The 16239-nt window shown below is 36.9% G+C and overlaps 1 protein-coding gene across 4 annotated transcripts in view; it reads left to right on the top strand.

Moving 5' to 3' along the window:
• Positions 1-16239, top strand: part of IQUB (IQ motif and ubiquitin domain containing) — a 73192-nt gene that overhangs the window by 43043 nt on the left and 13910 nt on the right. For all 4 annotated transcript variants that reach the window (XM_054496712.2, XM_054496711.2, XM_054496713.1 and 1 more), the window contains 2 exons: positions 2705-2880; positions 13299-13469. In XM_054496712.2, coding sequence (XP_054352687.1) covers positions 2705-2880; positions 13299-13469 — 347 coding nt within the window. The remainder of the gene's footprint in view (positions 1-2704; positions 2881-13298; positions 13470-16239) is intronic.

Here is a 16239-nt window from a genome sequence, read left to right as displayed (position 1 = left end):
AGGTGCATGACTGACATTTGAGGATTATTTATGCCAAATTTCCCCAAGTTTCCCTTGCTGAAATTTTTGTTGCATCCTATGCATTTTGACATGTAGTGTTTTTTTCTTAGTATTATTATACTTTTTACTTTTCTTTGATTAAATTGTTATTTTTGATGATATTTCTTCAATTACAAGCAATTGGAATATTTCTATTTAAACTTTTGTTATTAGTTCTAGTTTAATTGTTCTGTGGTAAAAATGTAGTTTGTAACATTTCTGGTTTCTACTGCAGTATGATATGTCTATATAAATGGTTTATTGAACTTGGAAAATGAGGTTACATTTTCAGCTTTTGGTGTTCAGAGCTTGATGTATGACAATTTAATTTTTAAAAATCATTGTTCAAATATGCTTTTAATTTTCTTGGCTCTGTCATAGATTAATGCATTTTTATTTTATCTATTTTTTAAATAATATAAAACATACTCCCCAACATTGTGTTTATAATTGATAGAATTTTTTAAAAACATATTTGATGGTATATGATTTTCTATATAAACATTCATGAGAGCCAGACCTTTCATCATAAAATCACTTTCTACCTAAAAGACCTGAATTTTGAGGTTCTCCCCCCAGTTTTATGTTTTAATATTGCTACTTCTGCTTTCTTTTTTGTTCATATCTGCTAACCTTTTAAATTTCACCTTTCGTGTCACTTTTTTTCAAGTGTGCCCTCTGAAAACATCATGTCACTAGAATTTAACAAAATTATCTTATTTTCAACAGAAAAATATCTGTATAATCATTTCATATTTTAAACATAACTGTTATGCTTTGTTTTGCTTTTCTCATCTTGCTTTCTGCACTATTTAAAATATTTTTTCTTTTTTGCATAAACTCATAGTTGTTGTTATATTCTGCAGTGATTTGAAATGTTAGGCATTCTTCTGAAAGTTTTGCAAAGACTTTCTTAAAGCCTGGTAAACTATCAAATAGCTTGATAGGCTACCCTTTTCTCTAGTTCCAAGTTGCTTAAGTTGGGGTTTCCCATCTTCTGCTATGATGTTCACTTTCTGAGATGAGAAGCAGAACTTTGGTTAACAACATTTGCGTGCCTTTTTGACAGTCTTTCCTTTATTTGGTAGTATCTGCACTATGTCTTTTAGAAATTCCCCAGGGTTTCTTACATAGGGATAAACTCCTTTCAAATTTTTAGTACTGATTCATGTCTCTCTCATTTCTCCCGTCTTTCTTATTTCTTTTATCGTTTTAGCAGTGACATAGGAGAGGGGAGGTAGCAGTTTGTATAGAAGCTTCTATCTTGACAGAAATTTGGTATGCCATATTTTAAGAGGTACTATGATAAATCAGAGGAGCTTGACTTACATGGACAGAAAATGAGTCAAATGATGCACAATTGAAGAAATAGAAATATTTATGTCTAGAGAAGATAAAACATAAGTGGGAGGTGATGGCTCCCTTCACATACCTAAAGGAATACCATGTGGCACAAGAAACAAACTGATGCCATGTTGCCTCACAGGCTAGTATTAGAACCAGGACAGGCAAATTAAATCTGTTCAAGCTGCTAAGAGAAGGATACTTTCTTAAACGTGGGGTTGAACAATTTAATTTCTTAAGTTATTTCCAACCCTATTCTTTTGTTAATGTAAATAAGGTTGACATTTTTGAAATGTGGGATACAAAAGAATTTTCTTTTCCAAATTTAGTATATGTAAAAATTAAATGGAAAACTTGGTAAAATGCGTGTATCTATCTGAGCTTGGAAATTTTGATTTATTTAAGTTTGGGCAGCACATTTTTTTGTTGATAGTAACCAGGGCTTTAAAATATCATAAATATTATTATAACATAATGCATTAGTTTGAATAAACAGTAAATGCAATTACTTTATAACATTTGTGACTATAATTTAGAGTTTTGTAAATAAATGGAAAATGGCACCTAGTGAATGAAGGAAATGACTGAAATCAACAATTCTACATAAAACTATATCAATTTGGGTCCTTGGGGAAGCAGACACCAGGATGTAATTGGAAGTGAAAGATAAAGGGGAGAGGGAGCAGAGGAAGGAAAAGGAACTCTTCAGTTTGAGATGAGATTTGACACCTCACCAGTTGAGAGAGGGAAGGAAAGAAGATGGGGTATGGAAAGCCTTAGCTCTAAGGAAGCCTAAGCCAGCCCAACAATTGACTCTGATATGACTGACCACAGAAAAGTCCACTGTTGGGGCACATACAGTCAGGCTCTGACTCCCACATGAGAGCTTTGTAGGCAGAGTGTGACCTCAGCTTCCACAAGGCAGCAGATCTGAAATGCTGTAGTTGGAACTGTCAATTACCTTTACCCCTTGTGACAGGTACTCTCTTGAAGGGAGATGTGAACAGTGCACGCTCATGGCTGCCACAAAGTCCAAGTCATATTTTTGTCAATGCTAGGCAGTATGAATGCTCACTTGGAGTTATAATTTGACATCATCTGTACTGTTTCCCTTTGGCTTCTGTTTCTTTGACTCTACTTTTATTAAGTCTCTCTGCTTCCATTTCGTCACTTTTTTTCATGCATCAGGTGTACAATATAAGTGATTCTATCTGTGTATACTTTTGTTTAAATTGATGTAAAAATAAAATACTCCTCGTCAGGATGTGATCGTAAAAATGGGATTTTAAAAACTCAAGAGTCTATTGTGTTATTCCTCTAGTCTGGCGGCAAGAAGAACTTACACGTATTAACCAGTCTTTCACTGGAGCTGAAAGGAAAGCTGCTCTGTGTGAACTTCTGGAAAAAGAGACTCAGATAATTGCTTCCATTGGGAGACATAGATACATTGCTTGTATGGCAAATCAGGAAGCAGCAATACAAGCTTTTTTGGATAAGGTTAGTGAAGTGACTACTATTTAAATATGAATGTATTCTGAGTTTAAAAATGTAGAATAATGTACCGGACAAGAGACTTAGATTGCAAGAATTTACATGAATTTTGTTTAGGATTTTGATGACATATTTCTTAAAATGTGATATATATTTTTTTCTGGTATAGCTTTAGATTTTAATAGCAGCCTAGAGGAAAAATTGATAGGTAATATGAAATCCATACATTCTTAATTAAGGGGATTGGCCATGAAAGAAAAGATGGAGACACATTTCTTGTGACTCTGTTCATTTAGATTTAGATTGGCTATATAAATTAGATAAGTTGTATACTGTGATAAAATGCAGAATGTTAAAGTCACAAAACATCTAGATCTGGGGTGCTCTGATGGTAAGCAACCTGGGAGAAATAGCTATAGACTAGTATTTTTGCTTTGGCTCACCACGTCATTAACTGACTTCAAATTTCTGACCGAAAGAATATGTGATTATTGAAAACCATGAAAACATATAATTAAGGAAAAAAACTAAAGTAATTACCACTTTTGTAGTCAAACTGCCTGTTTGATATTGCATAGCCGGTTTCCATAGTGACCAATTTTCTTTTATAAACCTAGTCTTTCCAAACAATTTAAAGCCAATTCAGCTACAGAAGAAAAGGGGTGCATTTCTCTAAGATGTTAGCTTGTAGTGCTTCTATGTCTATGGTTCTTATTATTTGAGGACATTTGTTCTTAAAGACCATATTTTTGATATTCTAAATGCCCTCCTCTCATCTTATTCACTCCTTTATTTGATCTCAGTTTATCTGTGGCTTTAACCACTACCTGCATCCCAGAACTCCCTGTAGTTCCATGCCAGATCCTTTAAGGAGCTTCCACATCATATATCCAATGGCCTACTGTCACTGCTCTTTGAATATCCCAAGATTACACTTCAAGGAGACATGATGAACCCTAAGTCATATCACCTTACTATCCCTTGCCCCCTCACCTGTAAACTGATCTTGTTCTGCAGCATATAACCTATCTGTATGAAATTTCATCATCTACTCAGTTGCTCCAGAAAGAAACCTGGGTATTATTTTTGACCTCTCCATCTAGCCACCAACCTGTTTATTCTATTGTTTAATACCTCCTTAATTCTTTTTTAAATCCTGGGTCAATTATTTAATAGTGATTTTGAGCACTTACTAAGTACTCTGCTTTAGCATACATTGTTTCTTTTTTTTATTATACTTTAAGTTCTAGGGTACATGTGCCCAACGTGCGGGTTTATTACATAGGTATATATGTGCCATGTTGGTTTGCTGCACCCAGTAACTTGTCATCTACATTAGGTACTTCTCCTAATGCTGTCCCTCCCCCTGCTTCCCACCCAATGACAGGCCCCCATGTGTGATGTTCCCCACCCTGTGTCCAAGTGTTCTCATTGTTCAATTCCCACCTATGAGTGAGAACATGCAGTGTTTGGTTTTCTGTCCTTGTGATAGTTTGCTCAGAATAATGGTTTCCAGCTTCATCCCTGCAAATGACATGAACTCATCCTTTTTTTTATGGCTGCATAGTATTCCATGGTGTATATGTGCCACATTTTCTTAATCCAGTCTATCACTGATGGACATTTGGGTTGGTTCCAAGTTTTTGCTATTGTGAAGAGGGCCACAATAAACATACGTGTGCATGTGTCTTGACAGTAGCATGTTTCTAATCCTTTGAGTATATACCCAGTAATGGTATCGCTAAGTCAAATGGTATTTCTAGTTCTAGATCCTTGAGGAATCGCCACACTGTCTTCCACAATGGTTGAACTAGTTTACACTCCCACCAACCGTGGAAAAGCGTTCCTATTTCTTCACATCCTCTCCAGCATCTGTTGTTTCCTGACTTTTTAATGATCGCCATTCTAACTGGTGTGAGATGGTATCTCATTGTGGTTTTGATTTGCATTTCTCTGATGGCCAGTGATGAGCATTTTTTCATGTGTCTGTTGGCTGCATCAGTGTCTTCTTTTGAGAAGTGTGTGTTCATATCCTTTGTCCACTTTTTGATGGTGTTGTTTGTTTTTTTCTTGTAAATTTGTTTAAGTTCTGTGTAGATTCTGGATATTAGCCCTTTGTCAGATGGGTAGATTGCAAAAATTTTCTCCCATTCTGTAGGTTGCCTGTTCACTCTGATGGTAGTTTCTTTTGCTGCGCAGAAGCTCTTTGGTTTAATTAGATCCCATTTGTCTCTTTTGACTTTTTTTGCCATTGCTTTTCGTGTTTTAGTCATGAAGTCCTTGCTCATGCCTATGTCCTGAATGGTGTTGCCTAGGTTTTCTTCTAGGGTTTTTTATTGTTTTAGGTCTAACATTTAAGCCTTTAATCCATCTTGAAATAATTTTTGTATAAGGTGTGTAAGGAAGGGGTCCAGTTTCAGCTTTCTACATATGGCTAACCAGTTTTCCCAGCACCATTTATTAAATAGGGAATCCTTTCCCCATTTCTTGTTTTTGTCAGGTTTGTCAAAGATCAGATGGTTGTAGATGTGTGGTGTTATTTTTGAGGCCTCTGTTCTGTTCCATTAGTCTGTCTCCTGTTTTGATACCAGTACCATGCTGTTTTGGTTACTGTAGCCTTGTAGTATAGTTTGAAGTCAGGTAGCATGATGCCTCCAGCTTTGTTCTCTTTGCTTAGGATTGACTTGGTAATGCAGACTCTTTTTTGGTTCCATATGAACTTTAAAGTAGTTTTTTCCAATTCTGTGAAGAACGTCATTGGTAGCTTGATGGGGATGGCATTGAATCTATAAAGTACCTTGGGTAGCATGGCCATTTTCATGATATTGATTCTTCCTGTCCACGAGCATAGCATGTTCTTCCATTTGTGTGTGCCCTCTTTTATTTTGTTGAGCAGTGGTTTGTAGTTCTCCCTGAAGAGGTCCTTTATATCCCTTGTAAGTTGGATTCCTAATACCTCCTTAATTCTTTACTTCTTCCTTTCCAAACCCACTACCACTGCCTGTAGGGAAAAGGCTCTGCCCTGGTGTCCTGATGATCCTGCGTATATCAAATAGGCGTTCCTGTCTGCCCTGGGAGGGTGTCATGAGACAGGTCTTGCCTTATCTTGTGTGCATGAGCTCGACCCTGACTTAATTGAATCTGGATTTTCTTCTCATCTGGATTTATGTTTCCAAATTGAGCTGCTGCCTCCAGTTTCACTTCTCAGTTCTCTCTTCCATTATCTATATTACTGCCAATGTGGCCTCACTAAACACAACTCTGACCCTGTCCCTCCTCACTGTACTTAGGGAAAAAGGATTTTTGTGTTTGCAAACCTCATTTATCTCACTGTTGTGTCACTGCCATCTCTCCCTGCATGCTATATCCACACTGCTTCAGCCATGCTCAATTACTTGCATATCCCCAGAAAGACCAGGTGCTCTCGATCCTTTTGCATTGGGCGCCTTTACATGGAACATCCTTTCCTTCCTTCCTTAGTAGCTAGCTATTGACCCTGGAAAACAAGCTCAAATGCCTCTTCTTCCAAAAGGAAATGCTGGTCCACCTACTTTAGCCTGTAGTATATGCTGTCATGAGACTGTCTCATCTCTGTCTTTGTACATAGTGTGCAATCTTTATTGTGTCTACATGCCTGAGTTCTTTCTAGATTTTGAACCTTTAAAGGAAAAAATTGTCGTTTATCTCTGTATCCTCATATCTTAGCACAGTTCTTACTACAGTGTCAATAAATGTTTGTGGAATAAGGTAGGGAGGAAGAATAAGGGACAGAAATAGTGGTTGTATAATTTTGTATTCCAAGTATCATCAAGAAATTATGTAATGTAGATACTGTCATTTTAAATGCTTAAATATCTTAATTCTAGGAAAGATGAATTTACTGTAGGAAAGCTATAATATTCATACTTCTCCGGAGTCATCTTTCGAAATAAACTTATTTGTTTAGCAAGTTGCTTTATCTTGCATCCTGCTTCATCACTGGGATACCTAACTGTTAACCTCATCAGAGAAGAGAGTATGGGCATAGGGCAACACTAATATTCGAAGGAGCTGGAAGCCTCTAAGTGTCCATGGACAGGGAAGATGGGTATCACCTTTCTTTATTTGATGCTGAGCCTTCTGCAGAATTTTCCCACTAGTGCCATCATACTGTTTTCTATTTCCTGCAAACTATTTAAAATTCTGTTGTATATACTTACACAATGTCTATTCTTCTTTATGCCCAGAACATTCCCTACCCCAGGCCCCATGTCTAGCATTGTCTGTAAACATTTAACTAAACTTTTTGAAATTATGGAGTATCCATAAATGGATCAAGGCCCAACATATGGAAGTGATTGCAGAGTCAGTTGATGACCACTACCCTTTCTCATGAGGTGTGGCACTCTATGAAAGTTTTCATGTAAATCTCACCAAAAAATACAAATAAAAAAAAAGTGAAATGGAGAAATCTTAAAATTCTGTTTACCAGAATTCCTAGGAGGAAGGAAGATCTATTTTTTTTTTTTTTTTGTAAATACTTTTATAAGCTGTTGGGGTGGAATTTGAGACCCTGAAGGATCCTGAGTACAGGAAGAATTGTTCTATTCCAGGAAAATGGAAGTTTTCAAGAGTTGTCCTAAAGGGAAATAGATAAGGTGAAGTGAGGAGACAGTTGGAAGGCAGTGGGTGTACAGTGTGACTTTTTGTGACTTCTTTAGTTATGTGACTAAATAAAGGAAATATTAAATGCAACATAATTTTATTTTTGGAAAGGGAGAGGAAACCAGATAAATAAGCTGGGCTCCATGTCCAGATGGATACAGGGTAACACACAAAGGTGAAAGGCAGAGAATTGAGGGAAGGATGAAGTTAGCCACAAGAATTTGTAGAAATCAAGGCAAAGGCGTTTTGTGGGTCACATGTTTTAGAATTGGAGTTCTAAACCCACAGTTACCCCAGCTGATAAACCAGTTAATCTCATCAATCTCCAGGCTAAATTTAAAGGAAATTGACATTTTAGTTGATACAATGGGATTTTCCTTCAGTTTTGACTAAAGACTTGTATTAGGACAGGAAGAACACACCACAGTATGGATCAGCTACACTTGACGACAACTCCCAGTCAGTTCACATAGCCTAATTAGTCCAGTGTTTACAAATATTGACTAACAGTGACTTCTGGCCTGCTTTTAGCCTGCTATAGTAAATTAAAAACTCACTGTTACTCTAATTCAGAATCGTTTAAATCACCTTTTTGTATGTGATGCTATACTAAGAAGATGATTAAGATAAATTTTAGTCTTTTGATGTGAATACTTATACAATGTCTGTTTTTCTCTATGCTTATCAACCTCCCCCACCCCCAAGCCTAGTATTATCTCTAATATTCAGGAGGAGTCAGTGTTGATTTCATAAAAGTTGAATGAAAAACTTATTATCCTAAAGTTTTTGATTTTTAAGAAAAGATAGCTTATAATTAATCCCTGAAAGTAGACAAGATCAGAGTTTTTTCAGATGTCAAAATTAACAAACAACCAGTGCCATATGTGAATTTGAAGATCTTCATTTAACACCACAATATACAGATACATCCAGATAAACATTTACTTTCCTTTAATTTGGAAATAACTTTGGAGAATACAATTTTATATTTTAGTTGCAGTTTCACTTTTTTGAGCCCAAATACTGTGTGGTTTATTGAACCAATATTTTATTTTTAATCCTTTTGTCCTGAACATAGAATGTGTCTGAATAATGAATGATACAGTCTTAAATTTGTCCAGTCAAAGCATTGAACTAATAGATTATAATAGACTCTATACTAAGTCCTCATTCTTAATAAAAGGCTAACTCTAAAGATTTTTTAAAGCATTAAATAATTAGTAATTTTAACCCACCAAATATTGACTTCCACAGGGTATCAAATATTAAAAACTTGGCTGGGCATGGTGGCTCACGCCTGTAATCCCAGCACTTTGGGAGGCCAAGGCAGGTGGATCACAAGGTCAGGAGTTTGAGACCAGCCTGACCAACATGGTGAAACGATGTCTCTACTAAAAATACAAAAAAAAAATAATAATAATAATTAGCTGGGCATGGTGGCGTGTGCCTGTAATCCCAGCTACTCGGGAGGCTGAGGCAGGAGAATCACTTGAACCTGGGAGGTGGAAGCTGCAGTGAGCCGAGATTGCACCATTGCACTCCAGCCTGGGCAACACAGTGAGACTCCATCAGAAAAACAAAAAACAAAAACAGAAAAAACTCACACAGCTTGACAGAGGTGAAGAAATTCAGGTCAAGAAGTTTGAATCAAAAATCATCAGCTGGCTTCTAATATATCTTTGGGTGTTATTTACCCAAACTATGTAAAGAGACAATTTGAATTTCTGTAAGATATTTTTCCTTGAGTCAAGGCAATTTATTTATTTGATACCCATTGATTTGTACACTATTCACAATCACAGGCTTAAAAAACTGCAATCCATGTTAGCTGTGTCTTTTAAATGCTTTTTCTCCATACCCAGCTAGCTAACAGTTAGCGGGGCAGGAAAATGCCACTGCCTCTTTCTGAACACTGCATGAAATAAGGGTGCTGCTATGGCTGAGCAAAACCCCTGTGCTGTGTAAAAGAAAGATTGATCACTATACAGCAGCTTCTATGGGGAGTTAGGGCTATTCTTAATTTGTGTCCTTAGGGGCTTGAGAATTAATTTAGGAGGAAGAAAATATCTACTCTCCTAGTGCAGTCATTTCTTCTTTTTTGTGGAAGCCTGCTGCTCTCAAGGTTCTTGTTATTTCTCCACCTTCCTTTCCCTGAAATGTGTCTTCCTGCTGTTCTTCTGTTTCTCTCTTCCAGGGTCTGTGCTGTCTCATTTGTTGGCAGCTAAATGGAATTTATTATGCTCCTATTTTCTGAAGCAATTTAAGTACATGATTGTTGTATATCTGTTATCAAAGCCAAAGCTTTCAAAGAAAAAAGGAAAGAGGGAAGAGAAATAAGCAAAGTTGACATTTTTCCTGTGTCAGAGTAAAAAACACCTAAGGCCCTGAAATCAAAAAAGCCTAGGCTTGAAGATCAAGTTATCTGTGTTGGCAGAAATACATCTAAGTATAAAAACAGCTTTGCTGAACAGATGTTTTAATATCTTTTCAGTGCCAGCTCTAGGGAACTTGAACTTCAAATCTAGGATTCTTTGACTGTATCACTCGGTTCCCTTTAATCTGGCTGAGTCCTAGTAATTCTTCAGATTTCATCTTAGATACTTTTTTACCAGTTAAGTGCTTCATAGCAACCCATAGTTACCTATTTATCCACAGTCATCAAGCGTACTTATCTTTTTTTCTAATTACTTATTTTCTTACCCTTCCATCCCATGAGATTTGAGAGTTCTTGAAACTAGGATAGTATTTTATCTACTCAGTGCCTAATACATTGATTAATGTATAGTAAACACAGTAAATACTTGTTGAATGAATGAAAGAGTATTGTAGACACTGTGAGATATATAGAACTACATGAGAAATTTCTTTCTTTTCTTTTCCCCCTCCCCTCCCCTCCCCTTCTCTCCCCTCCCCTCCCCTCTCCTCCCCTCTCCTCTCTTCCCCTTTCTTGATTGGGTCTTGCACTATTGCCTGGGCAATCTTGGTGCACTGCAACCTCTACCTCCTGGGTTGAAGCAGTTCTCCTGCCTCAGCCTCACAAGTAGCTGGGATTACAGGTGAGTGCCACCACACTCAACTACATTTTGTGTTTTTAGTAGAGATGGGTTATCACCATGTTGGCCAGGCTGGTCCTGAACTCCTGACCTCAAGTAATCTGCCTGCTTTGGCCTCCCCAAGTGCTGAAATTACAGGTGTGAGCCACCGTGCCCGGCCAAGAAATTTATTTCTCATACTCTTTTGGGAGATATGGAATTAGCAAACATAAAACAATTATAAAGCAATTTGGATCCAAATTTCATTGCCTCTAGTCACTGAAATAGAGACACTGTATACTTGTGTGTGTTTGTGTGTTTTTACAAGTACAATAGGATTTCACATACAAGTGATATAATTGTTTCAAACCATAGTAGTTAGAGGAATCTTTATGGAAGAGGTAGGGTTTGAGTTCAAAATTGAAAGGTAGAAAGGACTTAGATGAAGAATATATTTGGAAACCAAGATCTAACCACATTATGCTATATTTGTTAGGGCTAAAAACTTGGGGGGAAGATAGAGTTAAATCAGTCTATCAACTGAAAAATACAGTGTGATAGGTAAAGTAGGTGTTTCATAAAAAAGTCACTATATTTAATTATTACAAATGAAATAATTTACCACCCCGCAGATCAAAAGGTGTTGTCCAAATTACTGGAAGAAAAGGAATTGCATTTAATAGAGCAAACCTGAGAAAAATTGTATGCAAAGATTAAGACATTGGTTAGACTTTAGAATATTACAGCATGAAACTTAGCCCTAGCCTTTAAAAACTTTTTAAAAAGAGCTTTAAAATAAGCATCAAACTTCAATAACACTCTGAGGCCTACCCAAAATAAGGCTACATGCATTTTAAAATTATTTTATTTCTAAGTGATAATAATTGAATGATAAAATATTTTATTATTGAGCTATTTTCCTTATAAGCTTTTAATCAATCTTAATTATATCAGTCTGATAATAATACATTATTTAATATTAAGTTTATGCTGTAACAATATAAATTAATTATAGGGCTGCAGCTTCTCGTTTACTGGATTAAAACTGGAGCTGAGAATCTAAAGTTTCTGATGAAGATTCCTACCTCTGAATAACATTCATTTTGGCTTTGATCTGAATATGATGCCATTACTTTGAGAATATATCAAATATACTTGTTTTTAAGAGGTAGCTTTGCAGTTCTCAATGTGATTTAGCTAATGTGAAATATAAAAAATTAGATGTAAATTGATGTTACAACTAAAATTCCCTCCTGATACTGTGTTTTTTTTTTTTTTTTTTTTTTTTTTTTGAGACAGAGTCTTGCTTTGTCGCCCAGGCTGGAGTGCAGTGGTGCGATCTCGGCTCACTGCAAGCTCCGCCTCCCAGGTTCACCCCATTCTCCTGCCTCAGCCTCCCGAGTAGCTGAGACTACAGGCGCCCGTCACCACACCCGGCTAATTTTTTGTAGTTTTAGTAGAGACGGGGTTTCACCGTGTTAGCCAGGATGGTCTCGATCTCCTGACCTCATGATCTGCCTGCCTCGGCCTCCCAAAGTACTGGGATTACAGGCGTGAGCCACTGAGCCCAGCCTACTGTCATTCTAAATACAGTTTTATATAATGTCTCTATTTGGTTAGTCCATATTCCTGATGATGATCTCTATGGAAGTCCATAGAGCTTCCATTTAAACCTTACATTAGATCACATCTAAGATTTAAATGTTTGCAAGTATGGTGTAAATTGTATTACAAGGACACCAGAGCAATTACAGTTAACCTACAAAAACATCCAACATGTTTTGGAAGAGTTGTCATGATCAACATAGTCTTGTTTCTGAAAAATTATCATTAGGGAAAGAAACTGAGCAGCTTTGTACCCTAAAGTGAAGGAGCTAATAGACAGTAAGTGTTCACTGTGAAATTTCTGGGTGAATGCATCTCCTCTAAATGTCCCTGTCAGAGGGAACAGAAGCAGTGGCAAACACAGAGGCACCATCATTAAAGATTATCTTGTGTTTCCTGAGTCGGTACTCCTGTCTCTAATCTCTGAATTCTTAGCCTGGGAGTCCTCAGATGAGCTTCAGGGCAAGTGAACTTCATTTTTGGCCCTTCATTTAGGAGGTGGGCCAGGTTGGGAGGCACCACGCCAGATTTGGAAATAGGAAGTGAGAATCTTAGCCAGCATCAGGGAGGCAGGAACCACAGCCCAGCACTGTTAAGATAGCAATATAGCTCTTTTACTATGGACATCTGCTTTGAGAAGAATTTTGAACTTCTTATAGAAGTATTTTTATAGGACATTAAACCATAACTCACAGAGTCCCTTTCTGGTATATCTTTAGATCTAAATATATTGAGGATTGTCATAATTACTCTACAAAAGTTATCTTCAATTGGCAAGGCAGGATCAAGACATATTTATATACACTCAATATAATTGAACCAAGCAGATAATTGTCCTCATGGGGTTGATGAGTAATTCCATACATCTCTCAAACAATTCAACATAAAAACTAGTAGCAAATCCTGAATATTGTAGAAGTGTATGAACTTCTACAGACTGAATAACTGTCTTTCATATTTGTTTTTTTCTAAAATATTTTACTTTTGCCTGATCTTCAAATTCTTAAATTAATTTTCTTAAGCTTTAGCGATACTTTAGTTATAAAGCACATGATATTACCGTAGACTTTTAGTAGAAGGAGCAAAATTGTTATACGTAGTTTCTGATTAACTGATAATTATAAACATAATATTATTTTTAAGTGTTCAGCTCCAAAAATATGGAGAACTCCTAATGGCAAAACAATTGAGATGGATACACAGTTCACCATCAGAGCCAGAGAGCTGCAAAATATCTATAAGTGCATTATGCTGAAAAATATCTCTCAAGATGAGAGGCTGGATGTGCTCTTAACTCTTAAACACACTGTAAAGGTATGTTAACTTTCTCTTAGTTTGGGGGCAGAGTTCACTATCAATATAAAACAATTAATGGAATAGTAAAACAAGTAAAGTGTTTTACATTAAGAATTGTTTTAGTATAATTTGGGAAGGATGTGGTTTATGCATTAATATTTACCTAAAAGTTCTCAAAATATGTTATAATACATAATAAATGTAAACATAATGAATGTAAATATATCTTTATGCAATGAATGCAAATATATGCAGTATAGCATGAGATTGATAATTACATAAACAGCAATTATAATCTACATATTTTGACATTTTTCAGTGAAAAATTGATTTTTAGCAGTTTTAAAGCAGCACCATTGTATTTTTATCTTTTTTCTCATCAATTATTGATTTTCTGTGTTCTTAATCTTACTTTTAATGAAAACAAAGTTAGTGGATGTCACAGATCAAATTTTCCCAAGAAACAAGAAACAAATTCAGAGATGGGGTTTATATTCAAGAAGTTTGTTGGAGAGTGCTATCAGGATAATTCCTGTGAGGCAGTAGAGAAATCAGAATCGGGAGGATAGAGAAATTAAATTGTGGTGGATTCTGAACAATGACCTCAGCCAGTGTCACGGGGAATTCTGAAACTGGAAAGGCCATCCAGAGTTGTCCTGAATTTAGGCAAGGGACCAGGACAATTTACTCCCACTTTGAGCATGTATTGGATGGGCTGCCCCCAGAAGGGCATAGCTTTGGATGAGATAACTTTCTTTATTAGAGAGCAATTCTCAGAAAGAGCCTCACTTGAGAGTTGTCAGCCAACAATCTACCAGGATGGGGAGAATACACATACTGCTGCCTGGATCCACTTCATGTTGTAGGTTTTAGGATTAGCTCCTCCGGATTTAGATAGGCCCCAAAACAAGGTTAATAAGAAAAACTGCAGTCCCTAGTGCAGTCATTGGCTTTAAGGCCACAAGAGATACTCACTATTTCCTTCCTCTACTATCTATTTTAGATTTCCTTCTCCCTGAACTAGCATCTTGACTGGTCCAGGTGGCCCACTTTTTGGAGTGATTAGCACCTTGAGAGGTCTGAACCACAGGTCACTATGCTTTTCTCAGGCTGAGGCTACCAGACTTCCATTTACTGTCAAAATCAGGCAAAGATATTTTGCCTGATTGGCCCATTACCTGGGTGCCAAACATATTCTTCTCTGTCCCTATTGGGTAATAACTGCACCATTGCCTTTTGAAGATCAGAGTCAGTTACCTCTACAAGCAAGAAAACACTTGCCTTGCCCACAGGTCTCTTGGCCTGCGGAGCTTAGGCATTAGTTGTAGCTAAGAGTTTAATAGGACTTGCGCTATGTCTTACATTAGAAGCATTTTTCCTCCAGGAATTAGGACCTCTAAACTTGAAGAGTCCAGAGTTACAGGGGCAGGAAGCAAAAATTTCCCAAGTAGTAAGTGGGGCCATTTTTACTTCACCTACCCTGTTGCCAGGCTAGGACAGTTTCAGGGGCTTCCACTTGGTCTTCCTCATCATGATAGCTCTTACTCCACAGGTCAAGAAATCAAGGGTAGTAAGGCTGTGCCAACTATCAAGTATTCTATTCCAGTTATATATTCAAGGACCAGGGAAATGAATGCTGGGTGGCCCAGTAGATCCATTATGAGCTGGACCTGGGCCACGACTTGATTTAATTTTTGTTTTCTCGTACCCCAGACTCTCACAGGATCCTGGGTCTTTATACTGCCACAACAATTAGTCATTTGATTCAGGATGTCCCTGAGGAGAAGCATGACCTTAGATGAGGCAGTTTGTTTTCAGCTGATGGTAGCTGTCTGTCTTTAGGCAAGATGGCTCTCTTCAGCACAGGGAATTCTCAGAGAGAGGCTCAGTGGAGAGCTGTCAGCTACCACAACCTGCTGCTGAGAGTCTGCTTCAGTGCTGAAGTAGGGCTGATCTGGGCAGCACACTCGAACATTCATTACAATGAATATGTTGTCTATATTCCTAATTAAAGGGGAAACCCTACTGTTATTAGGACCATTGGCATAGCTCTTGCATTTTATAGCTCAAATTAAAGGAAATATTGAGCTTACATTATGGTCAGTATAAATAAATTAAATAATTTTTATTATTTTATTTAATTTATCCTGACCATAATGTAAGCTCAATATTTAATGTAAGCTTATATAATAAGTGGGCAATACAGGTAAAAAGTATCTGGGTTCTGAATTGTGCTTTTGAGTTTTCAAGTCAATAAGACACTTGGCAGATGCTCATTCAGTACAGCATAGAAATATAGGTTGTTTCTGAGTGATCATCTGTATTAATTAAAGTTTATATAAGCAATGGATTAGATAACTGCATGGTCACTCTGTTTTGGTCATCGATATGGCCCAGATTACCAGAACATATAGGCATAGATATTGTAATGAAAATCAGTGGTTCACTATATATAACAACTGAAAACTATCAGCCATATTTAGGTCCATCTAAGTGAGCTTACATGATTACAAACCTGAGAATTTCATAAGCTTAACATTTTGATACCCTGTGTAGGTTTCTTTACTCCTAACTGTAAAGAACGCTCTTTCTGTAGATGAGTTTGTGTGTCTGTCCTCCAAGGCACACAAAACTCTTAGAACACATTAAATAATTGGGTAAATCGTTCTTCCAGGGAGACAGATCTCCATAGCAGCAGAGGCACTGACTGCCTTTTTTCTGGACTACCTTTTCAAAGATGTTTGTGTAGTGACCGACCTTGAAAGACAGAGATAGGTAGGGAGGGAGA

This window comes from Pongo pygmaeus, chromosome 6 (genome assembly GCF_028885625.2).
Source record: "Pongo pygmaeus isolate AG05252 chromosome 6, NHGRI_mPonPyg2-v2.0_pri, whole genome shotgun sequence".
Taxonomy (NCBI): Eukaryota; Metazoa; Chordata; class Mammalia; order Primates; family Hominidae; genus Pongo; species Pongo pygmaeus.
This window is presented reverse-complemented; position numbering and strand designations above follow the sequence as displayed.